Raw genomic sequence first — 18,748 nt, forward strand, 5'->3', positions numbered from 1 at the left:
GCAGAGATCTGCTCCCATCCCTGCAGTCAACGCCACATCGCAATGGCCGCGGCAGGGGATATGAGCTGTTGAAGATTGTTTCATTCATTTAACTATTCACCTCACGCTGCACATGATCTGCATCTCTTGCAGCTGGGGGGGGGGAAACGCTGTAAGAGGTGGTCGCTGCGCTAAGACGACCGGGCCGATCCCTCCGACTGTGCCCCGGGCACCAGGAAGAAGGTAGCCAGCCGGCTAACGCTCACCCCCGGCGAACCGCAGCCGTCAGCGGGATTAATCTGCGGTGGCTCCGTACACCATTGTTTCCGGGTTATTAGAAAACAGATCGTTTCCACATTGTAAAGTGGAGCTTAGGTTAGTTCGTCTGCTTGGTCTTTGTGATTAGCATTGCCTTAATGACGCCAGCTAGCTAAATGACTGACAGCCCGTCCCTCTGTAGCTCCGAGGCTTTCACACGGCTTCCTGCACATTTACCATTTACTGTCACAAAAACAGGCCTCACATGAGTCGAGGCGTTACCTCAGTATTTGGAGCCAACGAAAGACGCGTTAAACTTGCCTGCTGCCTGCTAAAAGTGTGTCTAACGCTGGCTTTGCTGTTTCTTTGACTCCTCAGGTGAACCATCAGGCTGAATGGCGGAGCCAGAGCTTCTGCTGGACTCCAATATCCGACTCTGGGTGGTGTTGCCCATTGTCTTCATCACCTTTCTTGTTGGGGTGATACGGCATTATGTCTCTATTCTTCTTCAGAGTGACAAGAAGCTGACGTTAGAGCAGGTTTCTGACAGGTAATCTTTAATTGGGAGGTGGATCATGTTGGAAAAATAAATAAATAAATAAATACAATTAATTTGAATGTTTCTTCCATCTCCCAATCCAGCCAGGTTCTTATCCGGAGCAGAATTCTCAGAGAAAATGGAAAATACATTCCCAAACAGGTAGGATTCGTTTGATTTATAGTATTTCATAAATATTGTTCTCTCAAATGAGTTATTCTCCTCAATTTATATGAAAGTTAGTGTCTGCAATATACAAAATATGCACAATATAAAACCACTTGCACTTTGCACTGCTTTTATATATATATATATATATATATATATATATATATATATATAAATAAAGTGCAATGTGTAGGACAGTGTTTCTGAAGATCTCTCTTTCTTTTAGTCCTTTTTGATGAGGAAGTTCTACTTCAATAACCAAGAAGATGGATTTTTCAAGAAGACCAAGAGAAAGGTTGTTCCACCCTCTCCAATGACAGGTAAGGACATGATGCAGTCTTAAGTACTGTAATCCACAGTGATGTTTCATACATAAGGTCATGATAAATGTGTGTTATTAAAAAGAATAAGTATAATAGTAATATGCTAAATTAAGTCTTTTCTTTTGACCATCTCAAAACATAATCAAGTAACAGAATTTCATGGTGTTATTTCAGGAGAAGGGGTCTTTTCTTGCCCTTCATAATCTTGAAAGATGTCATACTATTAAACCAACCTGTATGATTAACTGTAATACAACAAACCTACAAGCCATATCAAGTGAATTTGTTGCTCGTTGCATCTTTTCACAGATCCCAGCATGCTGACAGACATGATGAAAGGCAATGTCACCAACGTGCTTCCCATGATCCTCATTGGAGGCTGGATCAACTGGACTTTTTCAGGATTTGTAACAAGTAATAATCTCACTCCCTCGCACCCCTTGCAGCCTATCATGCAGAATGTGGCATGCTCAAAAACAACTTTGCGTTTGTGTTGCTATCAGATAAGATATTGGTTCATGTGGAAATTCTTCATTGAGTTCTTCCTTTTCCCTCTAGCTAAGGTTCCCTTCCCTCTCACTCTGCGCTTCAAACCCATGCTGCAACAAGGAATTGAGCTGCTCTCACTGGATGCTTCCTGGTAAACTGATAAAACAGGATCTGTAAAGATGTACTGCAGTACTCATTATGTATAAATCTCAGAATATTAGTGTGTGACTTTATCATTTGTTCTGTTTGTTTCTGTGTGTATTTACCATCTAGGGTGAGCTCAGCGTCATGGTATTTCCTGAACGTGTTTGGACTACGAAGCATGTACTCTTTAATTCTAGGCCAAGATAATGGTAATTCAAGCTAATTTTAAAATAATTTTGAATGCTTTGTCATGCCAGATTTGATGATAACGTGAAGGTTTTATCTACTCATGCTGATTCTTATAAGGTTCAGCAGTAATAGCAACCCTGTCGTACTACAAGTAGATATTTGATATGCTTTCTATAATATTGTTCAATTGAACTTGAGCTCTTTATGGTAATAAATCAATTTTCAGAATCATTATGTTGTGAACCTGAAAATAATATCTGATTTTAATAAACACAGTCTGTGAGTTGTTTTATTTTACATTTTAGCTGCACATGAATCATGACCAGTGGTATTTACAAATCAGTTTAGCCTTGACTTTGGTAAAATCTGTCTCCTTATTAATGGTTAAACAGCTTTGCATTTAGAGAATGAATTTGCATATTGTGATACTGTAGTTTCTGTCGTGTGTTGAAATTCCCACAGGTGCAGATCAGTCGAGGATTATGCAGGAGCAGATGAGTGGTGCCGCCATGGCCATGCCTGCAGATACAAATAAAGCTTTCAAGGTATATATATCAATGTCAGCATGATGAGTTAATGAGGGTGTGCTTTGCGCAGTTGTTCATACGATGTTTGTCCTTGATCTCAGGCTGAGTGGGAGGCACTGGAGCTGACCGACCATCAGTGGGCGCTGGACAGCGTAGAGGAGGATCTGATGAGCAGGGAGCTGGACTTTGACGGCATGTTTAGCAAGGAGCTGCCAAGTGGTATCTTCTGATGGCCTGGTCACTTCTACTTAGAGCCTTCAGTTTGAATTTTGATTATTGCAGGGATTTGTTTTTGGTTAAAGACAGAGATGGGACAAATCTCCTCATGTTATGCAAAGTTTACATTCACTTATTTGTGGTCATGGTCTTTTCACATGTATTACCTTTTCATTCCTGTCCATAAAATATCTGAAATGACTTAAAATACACTGGTTCTGCTGCTGTCTCATGCATACTAGAAAGCATTGTTTTTTCACCTTTAAACAAGGATATGTTTTGGAGAAATTAAGTTGCTTTTTGCCTATTGAAATGCATTATTACTAGCTTTGAAGTGTATGCCATCATAACGCCGCTAGGTTATAGAACTTGAACTACCTAGTGCTTATTTTGTCTTATGTCATGCACAGCCTGAATAGCTAGCTCCATTTTCATATATGTGGTCATGTTTAATAATTAGGATACAGTACCATTTTACAGGTGTGAATGATGTTTAATTAATTAAACTTTAACAATCATGAAAAACTCCTTCGTTAGATCATAGTACTGTTCTGTGTCACCTGCCCTTAAGTTGGAAGTAGACCCAGAACTGATTAGTTTTTGGCAGAGAATATGTTTGTGTGATTGACATATTGTTTTTAAAGTATGTAGATGGTTTATTTTGTATTGTAACTCCCCTGTGTTTTGTACAGTATAAAGCCTGTTTTGACTAAATACCCAGTTTGATTTGTTGCAATGCACCAACCCCTATATACACATATATATACACACACACACACACACACACACACACACATATAACATGCATGATGAGTAAAGTGAAGTCAGTGCTGAGGTTTGTTGATGCCTCAAAAGATGCTCTGGGGTCACAACAATACTGTTTATGTTTTTGTAGAAAAGCCCTTTTGCTACACTGCCCGTTAACAGTACTTTACCGCCTGGATTTCCTGTGACTGGCTGATTTTGTGATGACAAAACAGTCACACTAGACTGCATCAGCATCTCTGATCCACTGTGTACCGAGCGTAGAGGAAGAGCGTTTCCCGTGAGCGGCGCCCAAGTGCGTCTCTTCCATCCGCGCGTTCCCGATACCGGCACATTCACTGCATGATGGCCGAGGGAGGCGGACCCGAGTCGGGCGGCGCGGCAGACTCCGACTCGGAGCCGGTAGCCGCACAAATGCCAGCCCCTTCAACCGAAAGTCAAAAACAGAATATTGGGTCACTTTTGAAAACAACTCTACGAAAGGGCGACGAATGGTAAGAATCTGCAACGGCCAGCGTTACCGGGGTGCTTCAGCTAGCATTAGCTAGCTAGCGTTAGCTACTGAGGAACAGGAAATGCTAACATGCTAAAGCTGGCAAGCTAACGACACCGATGGTTTCAAGTCTGAAAACGAAAGCTGCTGTGGTTCTGATACTAGCCAGCTAATGTTTAACAAGTTAGCATGCTAGTTGCTAACTTGACTAGTTCCAGTCCGGCTTTGTAATTTCCCTGTTAAGAGTGGTGCCTCTAGTATTAGCTATTTACGTTGGGCGTAAACACCCAGACTAGCATGGCCAAGTAGCTCATCTGTACACTACTTAAACGTTAATGCCTGTTTTGTGACAAGTTAGCTGACGTTGGCTGATGTGGTGGATAGTCGGGTGGTAGAATAGGCCCTGGATTCAGGAGGTGGATTCTCCTGCCGGTCAGACCGGCTCGATGCTAGATTAATGATCAGGACCTGGGCCCAATGACAGGAAATTATTATGCAATGGTGTTACCTGCTTGTAGTGACATGCTAGTTGAAGTGGCTTGACGTGTTTGTTAATTGGCCAGCAACCAGTGTTAGCTAACACTGTTTAAGATCAAAGACCATCGAGGCCTGGGCATAATGAAGCTAGATGTATTTAAGAGACTGAACCTCGGCAAATATTTATGTTAGCACAGGGTAAAACACAGGCCATCAGTTAACATTTCAGTTCCCTTCTTTGTTGATAGAAGTAGGCATCAAGGGAAGAACCGGCCACAGTTATTATGTCTGTCAGCAACTAGCTGCTCAGCTAACATGTTCAAATTGTTGTTGAAATTAGTCATGAACTGTTTATAGATTGTGTTTCTTTATACTGTAGTTAAAAGTGAACTACCATTCCGTGGTATTGAGGCTGAAACGTATGTTTCCCCACAAGCACATAAACACTGTTGCTGAGCTTGGAGAAATTAGCCTCAGGTTAAAGGGCAAAGATCATACACCTTACTTTGAGTGAGACATTTCTTATTTGTTGCTGTTGAATAAACTCTGAGAGTGGTCGCACAAAACAGAGTTCCATGACTCAACATCTTACTATGTGTATACTTGCTAACAAGCCTGCTAACCAAAGGAGATTCTCACTTGTGATGAGATTAAGTCAAACTAGCTTGCTGTTACTATATCTGCAAATGCCAAGGCAGTTTGTTGTTGCATAATGCTTTGGGTCGGCAGAAGCCTGAGTGCAGTGTTTCTTCAAACCCCATGTATTTTGATCATGTTTTACTCTTTTGTGTCCTTGCTTGATATCCTGCATATATCACGTGACCAAAAATAATTTTTAAAATATAAATGTTAAAGGTTCAGTACAATTGATCAAAATGTCATATATTTGTCATTCACTGTTACTAAATAATTTGTTTTAGGTATCTAATCGATAGTCGGTGGTTCAAACAATGGAAGAAGTATGTGGGATTTGACAGCTGGGACATGTACAATGTTGGAGAACGTAGCCTCTATCCAGGACCAATTGATAACTCTGGGTTGTTCTCAGGTAAAACTGTCATTTTAAGAAATATTGGTTGTTATCTTTGATTACTATTGAGAACATCAATGCCATAAAGAGTAAAAGAGCACTTTTTTCTGCCTGTGGTCAACATTTCATTTTTTTCCATAAAGACCAGGATACTCAGGCCCTGAAAGAGCACCTTATAGATGAGCTGGACTATGTCCTTGTCCCTACTGAGGCATGGAATAAGCTTGTCAGCTGGTATGGCTGCCTTGAGGGTCAGAGACCCATCGTCAGGAAGGTAATGCTGTAGAAGATATTTTTCATTTCAACCATTCACTTATATATGGCGCTTCTAAATATTTTCTTTCTTCTCTAGGTGGTTGAACATGGCATGTTTGTCAAGCACTGTAAGGTGGAGGTCTATCTGCTGGAGCTGAATTTGTGTGAGAATGACAACATGGACAATGTGGTCACGCGTCACTTCAGTAAAGCTGATACTATAGGTGAGGATTTACATGAACGGTCAAGCCACTTTTGCTTTGAAAATGACAAAATAGCTGGTTGCCTACACACTGGAAATTTCTATACACTGTCATTCATTAAATGTGTTTTGTGTCAAAAATAAGCAGGAATGATAATCAAGAAGTCTTGCAAATCCTCTTTCCCCAGATACTATAGAGAAGGAGATGAGGACGCTGTTCAATATCCCATCAGAGAAGGAGACTCGGCTCTGGAACAAATACATGAGCAACACCTACGAACAGCTGAACAAGCCAGACAGCACTGTACAGGATGCTGGTCTCTTCCAGGGGCAGGTAGTGTAGAGTTTGTTATTCAAATAACCTTCAGATCACTGATAGACTTTCTTCCTCATTTCTTTGAAAGAACACCACAGCCCAGTAACATACTGGTACTTGCTGTGCATACATAATTAATTTACAGACATGGTACATAATAACAGGAGTCTAATGCAATACAGATCATTAGCCTTGCAATAAACCACAAATATATTTTGTGGCCTGGGCTGGGTGTAGGAAAGAGAAAGACATCTTCACACAACACAAATGCAGTATATTTTGGCAGGGGGGCATTGCATTGGCTAGCATTACACAGGTGTAGGTCTCATTCCTACCCCCTGTACTTTGTGGTCAGGTATTGCATTGATGAGGGCATTAAAAAATTACCACAGCAGCTACTGAACTCAATGTCTGTCCTGACAAAAGGAAATCAGAGGTCAATACAGTTTCTTAGAATACAAAAGTCGAAATAGATTATTTACACAGTGAAGTGCATTTGATGGACCTATCTTCAGCTGCTGAAATTTGGTAGCATTTGGTCCATGTATAGTATCAAATTCAAGCCTAGGATGCAATAGCACATGGTTGTCAGTTACGCCAGCTTGGCTCTCATTCAGCTTGTTTTCCCACAGGTGCTTGTAATTGAGCGCAAGAATGAGGATGGCACTTGGCCCAGACAAGCCTCTCATCCCAAGTAAGAAGAGATACCTTGTTTTTGTAGTTTTTCCATTTGGTAAAATGAGATATGTCGTATCCTAGAGAAGAATTATTACAGGATTTGGCTAAATATACATAGAAGGTTACACAACATTGAAAATTTTAATTAATTTATAGAAATGTGCTTTTCTTAAACATGCTTTTGCCTCTCCTCACCAGATCCAGTACAACCCCATCAAGGAATTTCACTACCTCCCCAAAACTCTCCTCTAACTCATCAGCTAGTATCTCCTCTACAGTAGCCAACGGAGACAGCAGCTGTAGCCCTGGATACACACTCAACAACACCACCTCATCTGGCAACAGGCAAGTTCTATTCTCAGACCTCCACTACCCCATACATCACCCATCATTCTCAGAATACTGTTCTTTAACTCTCTTTGGCATTTAATGTACGTTTTATGTGGTACACATGGGTATTCTCCAGTTTTTCTTGTCCTTTGTGATCATTGGGGTTTGGAATAGACAACCAACAGTCCTTGTTTACCGGTTACTTCCTCAGTCCTGTAGTTTTCAGCTGTTACCAAAGAATCTAGCAGAAAAAAATTGTGCACATCCAATATTTATCTTGCAGTTGTTATGTAGATGAGTTTAAAAGGAGATTCTCACACCCTACTCACACTACTGTAGACATCTATTGAATCAGCACATCAGTCTTTAGGTTTGCACATCAAGTCTGGTTCAGCCCCCACAGACTTTCTTCATAGCATTCTTTGGTGGTTTGATGCTCAAAGCAGCATATTAACCATCCACTTTTAACTGCAGTATAAGTAGAAAAATACCATAATTAGCTTTCTGCTGAATACCGCTTTGTGTGTGCTGTAGACTCAGCTTGATATTAAACAGAGAGTAAACGATGACACATTTGACTGAATTTGCATATGTTATAGAGACCTCATTTTATTTAGCAAAAAGCAAATGTATTATTAAATTTATGCAGGCATATAGTAGTTCAGGATTTGCATGTCTGGGTGTGCCAGTTTTTAAAATGAGAGCATGAGTGTGGTGATAAGGAGGTTAGGTGATATCAGTGGCTCCATGACAGAACAGTAACAGATCTGCTCTTCCACCAGATTGGGGGGCTACAATTCATACAGCTCCTCCTACAACTACAGAGAGTCCCAGTCGCAGCCTGGCCTGTGTGGTCTCAGTAATTTGGGCAACACGTGCTTCATGAACTCTGCCCTCCAGGTAAAAAAAAAAACAAAACAAAAAACAATGCTACAGTCATAACTTCCATTCAGAGAGAAACAGTCGTCATGTTTTGGGGTATTATGATCACATAATCAACATTTTTCTTTCCTCTTCCCCCAGTGCCTGAGTAATGCATCTCCACTCACAGAGTATTTCCTCAATGACCAGTATGAGGCAGAGATTAACCGAGAGAATCCCCTGGGAATGAGGGGCGAGATAGCTGAGGCCTATGCTGATCTAGTAAAGCAGATGTGGCTGAGCCGCAGCAGCTATGTGGCCCCACGTACCTTCAAAGTGAGTTACGTCAAATCTTAGGTGGATATATACTGATTGATAAATATCCAGTTATAATCTTTAAGCAACTGACAAAGTTCATGAAATAAAACATTTTTTTTTCCAGACCCAGGTTGGACGGTTTGCCCCCCAGTTTTCAGGCTACCAGCAGCAGGACTCGCAGGAGCTTTTGGCCTTCCTCCTGGATGGCCTCCATGAAGATCTGAACCGTGTCAAGAAGAAGCCTTATCTGGCCCTGAGAGATGCAGAGGGCCGCCCAGATGAGGTATAGCACATACACAGAATTTGCGTAATACTGCTTTTCAGACCATGGACTTTTTGTGGTGAGTTTTTCAAGAGCATTTTGTGTCTCAAAAAGGTAACTGAAAACTTGATTCAGTCTGATGCTGGTCTATGATGCCACTTAAATATTAATATTGACAACACATTTTTGTGTTTAGTTTTATGAAATTGAAATCTAAAGAGACTGAGTGAGCTACACGGACTGCTAGTCGCTGATGGCTAGACACGGCATAGAAATTTTCTTCTGTCACACTGTGCACTTTGTGTACAGAAACACAAGGGCAAAAAGTTTTGAAGAGTTATTTTAAAATATCAAGTTGAACACTAACCTCATTTTTAAAAATGGCATCAAATGAAAGTTTTTCTTCATTGGCTGTGCAATTACAGATTGTTGCCAAGGAGGCTTGGACAAACCATCGCTTGCGCAACGACTCTATTATAGTTGATATTTTCCACGGCCTCTTCAAATCCACGTTGGTGTGCCCAGAGTGCTCCAAGGTGTCTGTCACCTTTGACCCGTTCTGCTACCTCACACTGCCTCTGCCCATGAAGAAAGATCGTACCATGGAGGTTTTCCTGGTGCGATCTGACCCTCAGTCTAGACCCACACAGGTGAGTTGGAATTGAGCTTTATGGTTATTGTTGTAGACTTAAACAACTGCAATTACACAAAATATTAATTAATACCAGATAATTAATGCTAGCAGATAATAAAGAGTTTTTTTCTTTTTTACGATTCTTGGATTTCTAAAAGCTCAAGCATTTAATGAAGCAGCTCACTGACTGATCATAATGTTTTGTTTTGTTTGGCAGTATCGAGTGGTGGTCCCCAAACTGGGTACAGTGACAGACCTGTGCAGCGCCTTGTCCAAACTCAGTGGAATCCCTCCAGAAAATGTTAGTTTAACTTTCTTTTACACCACTTTCAGCTTTCCATTTTCTTTGTCTTAGGTTGTAATGGAAATAGCAAGTTCTAACTTTGTAATTCACTTGTCTGTCTAGATGGTGGTGGCGGATGTTTACAATCACAGGTTCCATAAAATTTATAGACGGGACGATGGCCTCAACCAAATCATGGAGAAAGATGACATCTTTGTGTAAGTCTTAATGTCGACCAAAAGATGAGATGTCTGGAGCAAGTCACTGTGGTTGCTGTTTAATATGTGTGTAATGTATGTGTTCATGATCTTTGCAGGTATGAGGTACAGGAGGAGGACAGTGAGAGGTTGAACCTGCCTGTATATTTCAGGGAGCGCCACTCCAAGCATGCTGGAAGCTCCACAAGCACCATGCTGTTTGGCCAGCCTTTACTCATCACCGTGCCCAGACACAACCTCATAGCAGACGTTCTATATGACATGATCCTAGAGAGGATTGGGTAAGAAACTACTTTGTGGATAAAAGGGCTGTCATTTTTTCCAAAAATCAAATTCATGTGACACACAAGTTTTTCAAATGAATTTTAATACGCACCAGTGATGACTTTTTCACAAGCTTCTAGGAAGGGTCCTGCTGAAGCGGAGTTTGCCAAATAGTAGGCAGCCAGACAAAGTTGTAAACTTGACATTGTTGATTGAATTCTAGCAGGTCATTACAGTTCAAATATTAAGTTTTTTTTTTTTCCCACGTTCAAATGAATGCTCAAATTTCAAATATAAAGTGACATACAATGACAAGCCCAGTGGACTTCAAGGAATGACACCACATTACAGTGCAGTGACAGTGTGTATAGAGCCAATGTGAAGAGATGCAGTGGAAGAAATTCCACGAAAAATAAATGCCGGAGCAGATTTCAATGATTGTCGTAACAGGAGACGCTTTCTTTTTATATCCTTATCATATCATTCAAGTCTATGCAATGATGTGATCAAAGAAAAGCTCAAAATATGAAATTGAAATGACAAGTATAACTAAAGAGCAAGTCTTTCTCATGTTGACTTTGGCTGCTGTCTAGTAATTAATCTCTGCTGGTCCCCTCTTTAGGCGCTATGTAAAACACTCCCAGAGCCCCAGCAGTGAAAGCAGGGCCTCAGCCTCAGCCACCTTTGCCAGCTGCAGCCAGGCTCCTGAATGTTCCACATCATCTAGTCTCAATGCCAGCCTGGGTGGCTGTGGCAGCCCCCTGTCAGACGGGGCCTCCTGCAGTGCCAGCTCCAGTAATGGCAGCAACCACTCAGGGACCTGCAATGAAACTAATGGGCTATATGATGGTAAGCAGTTAACATTATCTGTCAGGAAACATTGATCAGAGAGCCATTATCCTTCAGAATATGTTTGATATTGATGTTAACCAAGAATACTAAGAAAATTCAGCCATGAATTTGATTAAAAAAAACAAAAAAAAAACCAAAAAAAAAAACAAACTCAAAGAAAGGTTGTCTGTTTAGGTGAAGAGGAGGCTATGGACCACCAGGTGAGCCCAGAGCCGGAGAATGGCCAGTCTGAAGAGGAGGAAGAGGTGACCTCTGACTTGGAAAACGGCTCTAAAGGAGACACAGCCAAGCTGTGCTCTTCGCCAGCCAAGCTCTTCACTTTCAGCATAGTCAACTCTTACGGAACAGCCAACATTAGCCCGCTGCCTTGTGATGGAAATGTCCTCAAACTTAATCGTCAGTGTTATTCTTTTAATCAATTAAATCATCAATTAACAGTTTTATTTTTCAAAGCCGCTTTGTGCTGACACAGCTCCTCCCACCTCTTCTGTCTGCAGCACATTCCACAGTGGCGATCGACTGGGACACAGAATCAAAGAAGCTGTGTTATGATGAACAGGAAGCAGAGGTCAGTAGGTCAACATTCATCAGGCCGTCCTGTGAGAGGATATGCAAACAGTCTGTTTATGTTTGTGTAAATATTGCTTGTAGGCTTACGAGAAGCATGAGAGCATGCTCCAGCCCCAAAAAAAGAAAGCCACTGTGGCTCTGAGAGAATGCATCGAGCTCTTTACAACCATGGAGACACTTGGAGAACATGATCCATGGTAAGGGTTCACAACCACTACTACTGCCTAATTCGGTGGCAACTGCCCCTTTATTGTTTAGCCACCATTGACATATAAACCCATTCTTCTGCAGGTATTGTCCCACATGTAAGAAACACCAACAGGCCACAAAAAAGTTTGACTTGTGGTCGCTGCCTCGCCTTCTGGTAGTTCACTTGAAGCGTTTCTCCTACAACCGGTGTTGGAGGGACAAGCTGGACACAGTGGTGGACTTCCCCATCAGGTATGCAGCAAGGATTTGTCATTTACCTTGTGAGCAAAGGGTTAGAGACAGTTGACTCGAAAAAACAGCTTCAGAATCAAGTATTCATTCACAGGTTTCTCAGTATGTAGCTTTTTGACATTGTACTTTACAATAGCAGTAATGTGAAGCACAAATTAAAAAAAAAAAAAAAAAGACTTTTAGTGCATTGAACATTAAATTATTCTACTCAGTTTCAAGTTAAATGCTTGTCATTTGATGATTGTGCCAACAGAACTATCAATGGGACATTTACACTAGAGGGAGCTGCAGTGTGAAACTCACAGAACAAACTGGTTGGGTGTCTGAATGAGGAAATATTTATTGTGCTTTCAAGACATGGACTATTGACTCGGAGAGCTGACATCAAATTCCAAAGAACAATTATACCTGTGTTCTCACTGTCCTTATCTGTTGTGGCTGTAACTAATACAGCTGTAAAATGTAGCCTTTAAGCTTTATGAATCATGAACACTTTCAGTTCCCACAGTGCAAATTTTCCTGTATGTTTAAAATACAGAAGTTACCTGCGGGTTATGTGGCGTAACGGCTGCATGTGTCATTCTCCTGTCACACTGGCACTGTGTGTGCAGAACGCATTGACGCATTGTTGAGGAACTTGATCCACTCGAAACCAGGAAGCAGAGAAAACGTTTAATGACTTCTTGCTGGAAAAAAGCTGACTCATGCTTACTGGCTTAATCGTGGACCCATACCCTGAGTGCTTTATTTTAGTATGACTCAAGAAATCTACAGTTTATATTTCTGTTTATATTCACTCTGTTTTACTGCTCATTTTCTGCTGTGTGGTCAGTACCATTTTATTCCCCTGTAATTAATGGTGTTTTCTTTGGCAGGGATCTGAACATGTCCGAGTTTGTGTGTGACCCTAAGGCCGGCCCTTACATATATGACCTCATTGCCGTGTCAAACCACTATGGAGGAATGGGAGGGGGTCACTGTAAGTCACTGTTAGTTTTTTCCTCTCGCTGTAATTTAAATCGCTTGAGTAACACTTTTGGTTCCCTCTGCAGCAGAAAGCACAGGCTTATATCACGTGACATCAACACACCATTAAGAGCTATTGATAACTTAATTTAAATTCAACCTTTTTATTTGTAGACCACACCTTCTAGTTCTTGTGCCAAAGTAGTTTGTTTAGTCTTCAAACACACACGATATGCGTCAACAGATGGGGTGCTGAGCGCCAACTGCGTCCTGTCATCGGTTAAATTTTAATATGGCACAGTGCCTCACACATCATTGTTCTTTGTGGACTCGCTGTCACGTTTTTGTTTTGTTTTTGTCTGCCTATTCATCGTGGTCTGGTCTGATAAGATTTTTTTGTCTTCCTGGGTAAACAAATGGCCTGAATAGTTGTGTTAACACTTCCTTCTTCCTTCTGTCTGACAGACACAGCTTATGGCAAGAATAAAGTGGATGGAAAGTGGTATTACTTTGATGACAGTAGTGTCTCTTCAGCCTCAGAGGACCAGATTGTGGTGAGTAATGAATCCGAGTATCCCCTCAAAGAAGCAGTATTTGTGTTGTTTTTTTTTTTAATTCAATGACTGATGTTTGATAGAGAGGACCTCAGCTTCCTTGGCTTTCTATCCTTGGTGTCGAGTGTCTCTGTTTTTGTAGGGTAATCCTATCCTTGTCCTCCCCTTTCAGACTAAAGCAGCCTACGTGCTGTTTTATCAGCGCAGAGATGAGGAAGCCCCCTCCAAACCTCAGCCTTCGGCCTCGCTGGGAGGAGCCCCTGAAGCAGCTGACGACCACATGGACACAAACTGAGGAGCCCTGACATGAAGGGACACGCACTGAAACGCATACAGCAAATAGAGACACTTGGACGCACACACAAAGCTACTTTAGTGACAGAGGACTCCACAGACTTAACATTATTAATCTTACCTTCCCCGTATTTTATTTGATTTTTGTCTTGTATGTCGTCAACTAGAGCCAACAGCCTTGTCAGAAGAGTGACCTGAGAGACTTCCTCCCTGCAGCGAGTGGCCTACTGATGTCTGAACATAGTTTACTAGTCAGGAACTAAGAGGAATAAATATAAATGGATATAGATCCTCTCACTGGATGAACAGAATGTTAGAAGTGCCCTCAAATGCATACATAAACAAATGTTTCTGTTGCCCACAACAACAGTCAGAAATATAAAAAAAGCCAAATGCACACCTTGTCTCAACCAAAGCATTTCAAGTTATTTATGATAAAATGTACCAACTATTAAGACATTTGCAAGATAACTGGCATTGTGCCAAGATTTATCTCTGATAATCTCACTGTGCTGAGGTAACTGCAAACTCAACAGTGCGACGTGCACACAGAACAATACATGCCACGCTTGTTGAAAGAATTTCTGTGACCTTATGCCACCTGTGTAGAGTGGATTACTGATGGGGATCCTGCAGACTAGCTGCGGTAATTGTGCTCCCAGCCTGCTGGGTCCGAGTTGCAATCTGAACCACAGAGGGGATGTCTCGTTTCAAGGTTTTTTAACATCTGGGTCTTGACATGAGTTGTGGCAGAAGCTGTTTTTCGGCCTTGCTCTTGATCAGCCATCTTGTTTTTTTTGTTCTTTGACACACAGCATGGGGCTCTGCTGTCTCTTGGACCCTAAACTATTGAGAGGAGTCAAACCCTGCTAACATTTATTTTTTTCTTTTTTGTAATCACAATGCAAAAGCGGCCTTTTGATTCCTGCAACCTGACTAAAAAGGAGGCACTTTGAATTCTCCATGAGTACATTATCTACCTGCTTCTGGTGTATCTAGACATTACAGAATTGTATGGTTTGGCCTTTAGCATTAAGCGTTATGGTCTGTCATACACTTTCAGATCATTTTAATGTGTCTTTTAAGCATATTTTGATTGCTGCCTGATTGGACCCCTAGCTCACCTGCAATGGCTTGTCCTTATTAGTCTTGTACATTAATGCAGCTCTGTATTGAAATGGCTATGTTATTTGATATCTTTAAAGCACACTGAGTGAAGCAAAATAAACTAGTATAAAAGTGGTGCTTTATTCATGAAACTTGAGCTTGCTCCTAGTCATGAAGAACAATCTATATGTGTCATCAGATGGGGGCAGGGCAGAAATACCTTAATGCCATTTTGAGCCAGTTGTTTTCCTTCCAGTGATCTTAGTACACTACTCAGCTGTTAAGTAAAATACATCTGAATTGTTTCTGGTGATAGCATAAGAAAACAAATCCTCTGTTTTATCTTAATGTAGTCTTCATAGACACAAAATGATCCCAGTTACCCTAAGCACGGTGATAACAGGTGTCTTGAATGTGATCGACTGAGTCGAAAACAGAATCCATTCACTTATACTCAATATCAAAGGTCTAGTCAAACTGGCTGGCAGTTGGTAATGATCGATCTATCTCTTGTTCTGTGATGTAAACTCTGGACTTTGTTACATAACAGCATGTTGACATGTAGGACCGCCTAGTGCATTTTTTGCCGGTGGGTCCTGCCATCATTATGTTCAGAGATGACTACCTAGATATAATCATATATGCCTATGACTAGAAAAGCTTTACATCATATCTGTAATCCTAGATAGTTGAAAACACAATTCAGCTGCAAAATGCAGCAAATCTTGTTTTCTTCCCCCTAAATCATGACAGTAATTCAAACTCAAAAATAAATGAAATGATGTAAATAATCACACTATTTTAAATAGGTGTATAAATTCTTGTCCCTTATATTTATCTTATTGCCGATATCTACAGTATTTGTTTTTAACTGAGAAATATTTGAATTCAAATACAATAAAGACTGGAAGCCTCAAGCCTCAAGGTGGTTTGTTTGGACTAATTGCATGCACAAAAGTATCAAAGCTGGCTTGATTACAGTGGTAGTTTGGAAACTCATGTTTTTGCACTGCAAAATTTTTTATTTTTTTTGCAGATGATGCAACCTTAACTACATGCCTTTTATGCTGACTGGTGAAATAAACTATGATCTGCAATCAGGCACAAGCACTAAAAAAGGCACAAGTAGCAATCACACACTTTTGCAAACCTGTGATTTGCTGCATAAGTTATGGCTGTATGTTTTATCCACAGTAACCTCTTCATTTGGTTAGTAGCATTTAAGAAAAGAACAGTTTTCACACAGGACTCCCATACAAGTTCAAGGATTCTGTTTAAATTTGGCCCTTGTCATGGAGTTTGAATTTGAAAAACTAAAATTGTCAGTGTTACTAAAATGAAAAACTAAAATAAACAATCTAAAATCTTCCCAGAATCCATTTAGAGAGAGAGTCAGAGAAAGATTTGGGAAAAAAAATGTTTATTGCTCAATACTTCAAACCACAGCAGTGCTTTACATGCACCCAATGTAGCTGAGGCGTTCTGGCTTTTACATCTCATCAGATACCCCCCTCACATCTTGGCTGGTTTCAGAGGATACCTTCATACAGTAAAAGAACAGAACACAGCCATCATGTACAAGAGAGCACAGGTGGTCTGGAAAGCTGTCAGACCATCTACAGAAGCTATGGAAGGGAAAAAAAAGTGAGCACAAGGGTGATTCCCTAGATGTGTTCAGGGATACACACGTTAGCTATGTGCTGAGAGGCTGGTGCAAGTGGAAGCTGTAGAATGGTTGAACAACGTTTTGGAGGGAGGTTCATTAGTTTGCCAGGTTGAGGAGCTTCTTGATGTCTCCCTCAATGTCGCTGGTGAGGAACCTCCTGCTGTAACGCTTGAACGGCACTCCGTCAGGCCCAATGAGGAACTTCTCGAAGTTCCAGGCCACGTCGTTCCTGCAGACTGGGCTCCAGATGATTAACTTTGGGTCGTTAATCAGGGCGGCTGGCTCGTCACTGGGGAATGGGAGCTTTTCCCTCAGGAACATGAACAGGGGATGAGCATCCTTCCCATTCACATCCACTTTCTCCAGGAGCTGAAACTTTGGCTCAAAGCCATTTCCAGGACGGACATACTTCAGAGACAGAAGAATTTCTTCATTCTTGCAGTTCTCCTGCATGCGTTGATGAAAGAGGAACACTTAACCAATGTTACAGCAAAATCATGTGATGGAATATTCTTCTGACCTTTTAAGAGCCAGACAAGTTCAAGTCACTATAAAAAAAGGTTTCCTGATCAAATCTACCATGGCTAACATATATGTCTATAGGGGCCCCATTTAGAAAAACAAACACAGGATCAAACATCATCTTAAGAAAAATAAAACTTTCATTTTTAACATATGCCCCCTATAGACGCATATTACAGGGATTACAATAGTGGATTGTGAGGAAGCTCATCAACACATACTGTTATGGACCAATAAAAGATATGAGGTTAAAACAAGCCAACAACTGCGGCCTGCGGCACTAAATGGGGTAGAAAACTCAGCAGTCCACCTTTACAATTACTGCCCCGCTGTTTTTCGTATTAAAATCGACACTTTGAATTGTCTTTGAATTGTCATGAACAATTTCATTAATGGCAAATTAAGTCATCTGATATCATCTCATCAGATTTGATCAGCAAACCCTTCTTGTACAGTAACTCTCGGTTTGTCAGGTTGTGAGCCACCGGTTCGATGCAGGATCCTAACACTTGAATAAACCCTCCCTCAGGAGTTAGCCTTATCTTTTCTTTCTTCTTCTTGAACAGGCAGGGTCCGCCCAGTATACCGTTTGAGTTCCTTCTTTCTGCAAGAAGCCTGTAGATATTTACCCGCCATTACCAGTAACCATGTGTTAATAAGTTACTAATGATGTTGCTATTAACAGAGCTGAGAAATAACTTTCCGATCACTCGGTGCAACAGAGTTATAAAAATAATTAAAAGCTATATAAACAAACTGTCGCTTGTGAGGTGCTTGTAACCCACTCAGCCGACAATTTCCTCTTCCCTGAACACCTCTCATTGCTAAATCGCTCTCACAAACAACTTTTAACTTGAAAAATGTCTCCTGGAATTGAAGGTGCGCTTTTCGTGCCGAAGCATTAGACTGGCGAGTTTATTTATTTAAGGGTGAAGCTAAACCTTAAACATTCAAGTGAACTGGAAACGTAAAATTTAAATGTGCGACCAGAGCAGGCCCCAGAAAACGGCGACAAAACTCCTTCCACCTGAGCATAAACAAACGGACCACAAGGGTTTTTTTATTTTCTCAGTTCACAAAAGCTGAAAATGCAACGTTCAAAGTCGAAAAAAGCTCGGGAAAATAAATAAATAATAATAATAATAATAATATTAGCAGCAAAGAAAAACAAACAAAAACAATATAGGTATTTACCGACATTTAATTAAGATGCAACTCGTATGTCCTCACCTGATGGCCGAACTGGTTGCAGGGCACCCCCAAGATCACGAGCCCCTTGCCGGCATATCGCTGGTGGAGCTCGTTCATCTGGGTGTAATCCCTGGTGGTCGTACCTCAGAGAGACGCCACATTCTCAATGAGGACAACTTTGCCCTGCAGGGAGGAGAAATTAAAAGTTTCTCCCGTTAATAATTTGGCCGTGATGTCGTGAAATTTCGTGGCCATTCTTGCGCTGCCTAACAAGGTGGTGTCTGCCGGTGATGGTGATCTCCACCTCCCTGCAGCTCCACTCAGCCCGGACGGAACCTTTGAATTACAATCAAAGAGCTTGTATTTAG

At 41.1% G+C, this 18,748-nt stretch overlaps 3 protein-coding genes across 4 annotated transcripts; 2 read left to right on the forward strand and 1 right to left on the reverse strand.

Moving 5' to 3' along the window:
- On the forward strand, positions 1 to 3,545 carry emc3 (ER membrane protein complex subunit 3). Of its 2 annotated transcripts, none has more exons than XM_071495222.1 (9): positions 1 to 354; positions 616 to 787; positions 880 to 937; positions 1,170 to 1,263; positions 1,576 to 1,680; positions 1,825 to 1,906; positions 2,029 to 2,108; positions 2,551 to 2,633; positions 2,717 to 3,545. In XM_071495222.1, the coding sequence occupies exons 2-9, from the start codon at positions 633 to 635 to the stop codon at positions 2,843 to 2,845; spliced, it is 786 nt and encodes a 261-aa protein (XP_071351323.1). In that variant the 5' UTR covers positions 1 to 354; positions 616 to 632; the 3' UTR covers positions 2,846 to 3,545. The 2 variants fall into 2 exon arrangements, with proteins under 2 accessions (XP_071351323.1, XP_071351324.1); XM_071495223.1 differs by having other exon boundaries at positions 1 to 222.
- A 313-nt stretch (positions 3,546 to 3,858) lies between these two features.
- usp4 (ubiquitin specific peptidase 4 (proto-oncogene)) lies at positions 3,859 to 15,925 on the forward strand. The gene is made up of 22 exons (XM_071495219.1): positions 3,859 to 4,090; positions 5,487 to 5,614; positions 5,740 to 5,870; positions 5,949 to 6,075; positions 6,242 to 6,387; positions 7,002 to 7,063; positions 7,246 to 7,392; positions 8,160 to 8,277; positions 8,401 to 8,574; positions 8,681 to 8,839; positions 9,244 to 9,468; positions 9,670 to 9,753; positions 9,859 to 9,953; positions 10,052 to 10,234; positions 10,840 to 11,066; positions 11,244 to 11,465; positions 11,567 to 11,637; positions 11,721 to 11,836; positions 11,931 to 12,080; positions 12,956 to 13,059; positions 13,512 to 13,600; positions 13,773 to 15,925. The coding sequence occupies exons 1-22, from the start codon at positions 3,939 to 3,941 to the stop codon at positions 13,893 to 13,895; spliced, it is 3,033 nt and encodes a 1,010-aa protein (XP_071351320.1). The 5' UTR covers positions 3,859 to 3,938; the 3' UTR covers positions 13,896 to 15,925.
- A 479-nt stretch (positions 15,926 to 16,404) lies between these two features.
- On the reverse strand, positions 16,405 to 18,710 carry gpx1b (glutathione peroxidase 1b). The gene is made up of 2 exons (XM_071495224.1): positions 18,420 to 18,710; positions 16,405 to 17,114 (listed from the first exon to the last, which is right to left on the reverse strand). Exons 1-2 carry the CDS (start codon positions 18,633 to 18,635, stop codon positions 16,764 to 16,766), a joined length of 567 nt encoding a protein of 188 aa, XP_071351325.1. The 5' UTR covers positions 18,636 to 18,710; the 3' UTR covers positions 16,405 to 16,763.
- Between the last annotated feature and the right edge of the window lie 38 nt (positions 18,711 to 18,748).

This window comes from Trachinotus anak, unplaced genomic scaffold (assembly GCF_046630095.1).
Source record: "Trachinotus anak isolate AG129_WGS33_773 ecotype Australia unplaced genomic scaffold, CSIRO_AGI_Tana_v1 ptg000013l, whole genome shotgun sequence".
In the NCBI taxonomy this organism is placed as follows: Eukaryota; Metazoa; Chordata; class Actinopteri; order Carangiformes; family Carangidae; genus Trachinotus; species Trachinotus anak.

Bases quoted from the DNA above. Each gene is read 5' to 3' on its own strand.
- emc3 (XM_071495222.1), top strand. From the start codon at position 633: ATGGCGGAGCCAGAGCTTCTGCTGGACTCCAATATCCGACTCTGGGTG. The intron at 788-879 runs GTAATCTTTAAT...CTCCCAATCCAG, and splicing joins TTAGAGCAGGTTTCTGACAG to CCAGGTTCTTATCCGGAGCA. The intron at 1,264-1,575 runs GTAAGGACATGA...ATCTTTTCACAG, and splicing joins TCCACCCTCTCCAATGACAG to ATCCCAGCATGCTGACAGAC.
- usp4 (XM_071495219.1), top strand. From the start codon at position 3,939: ATGATGGCCGAGGGAGGCGGACCCGAGTCGGGCGGCGCGGCAGACTCC. The intron at 4,091-5,486 runs GTAAGAATCTGC...AATTTGTTTTAG, and splicing joins CTACGAAAGGGCGACGAATG to GTATCTAATCGATAGTCGGT. The intron at 8,278-8,400 runs GTAAAAAAAAAA...CTCTTCCCCCAG, and splicing joins TCATGAACTCTGCCCTCCAG to TGCCTGAGTAATGCATCTCC.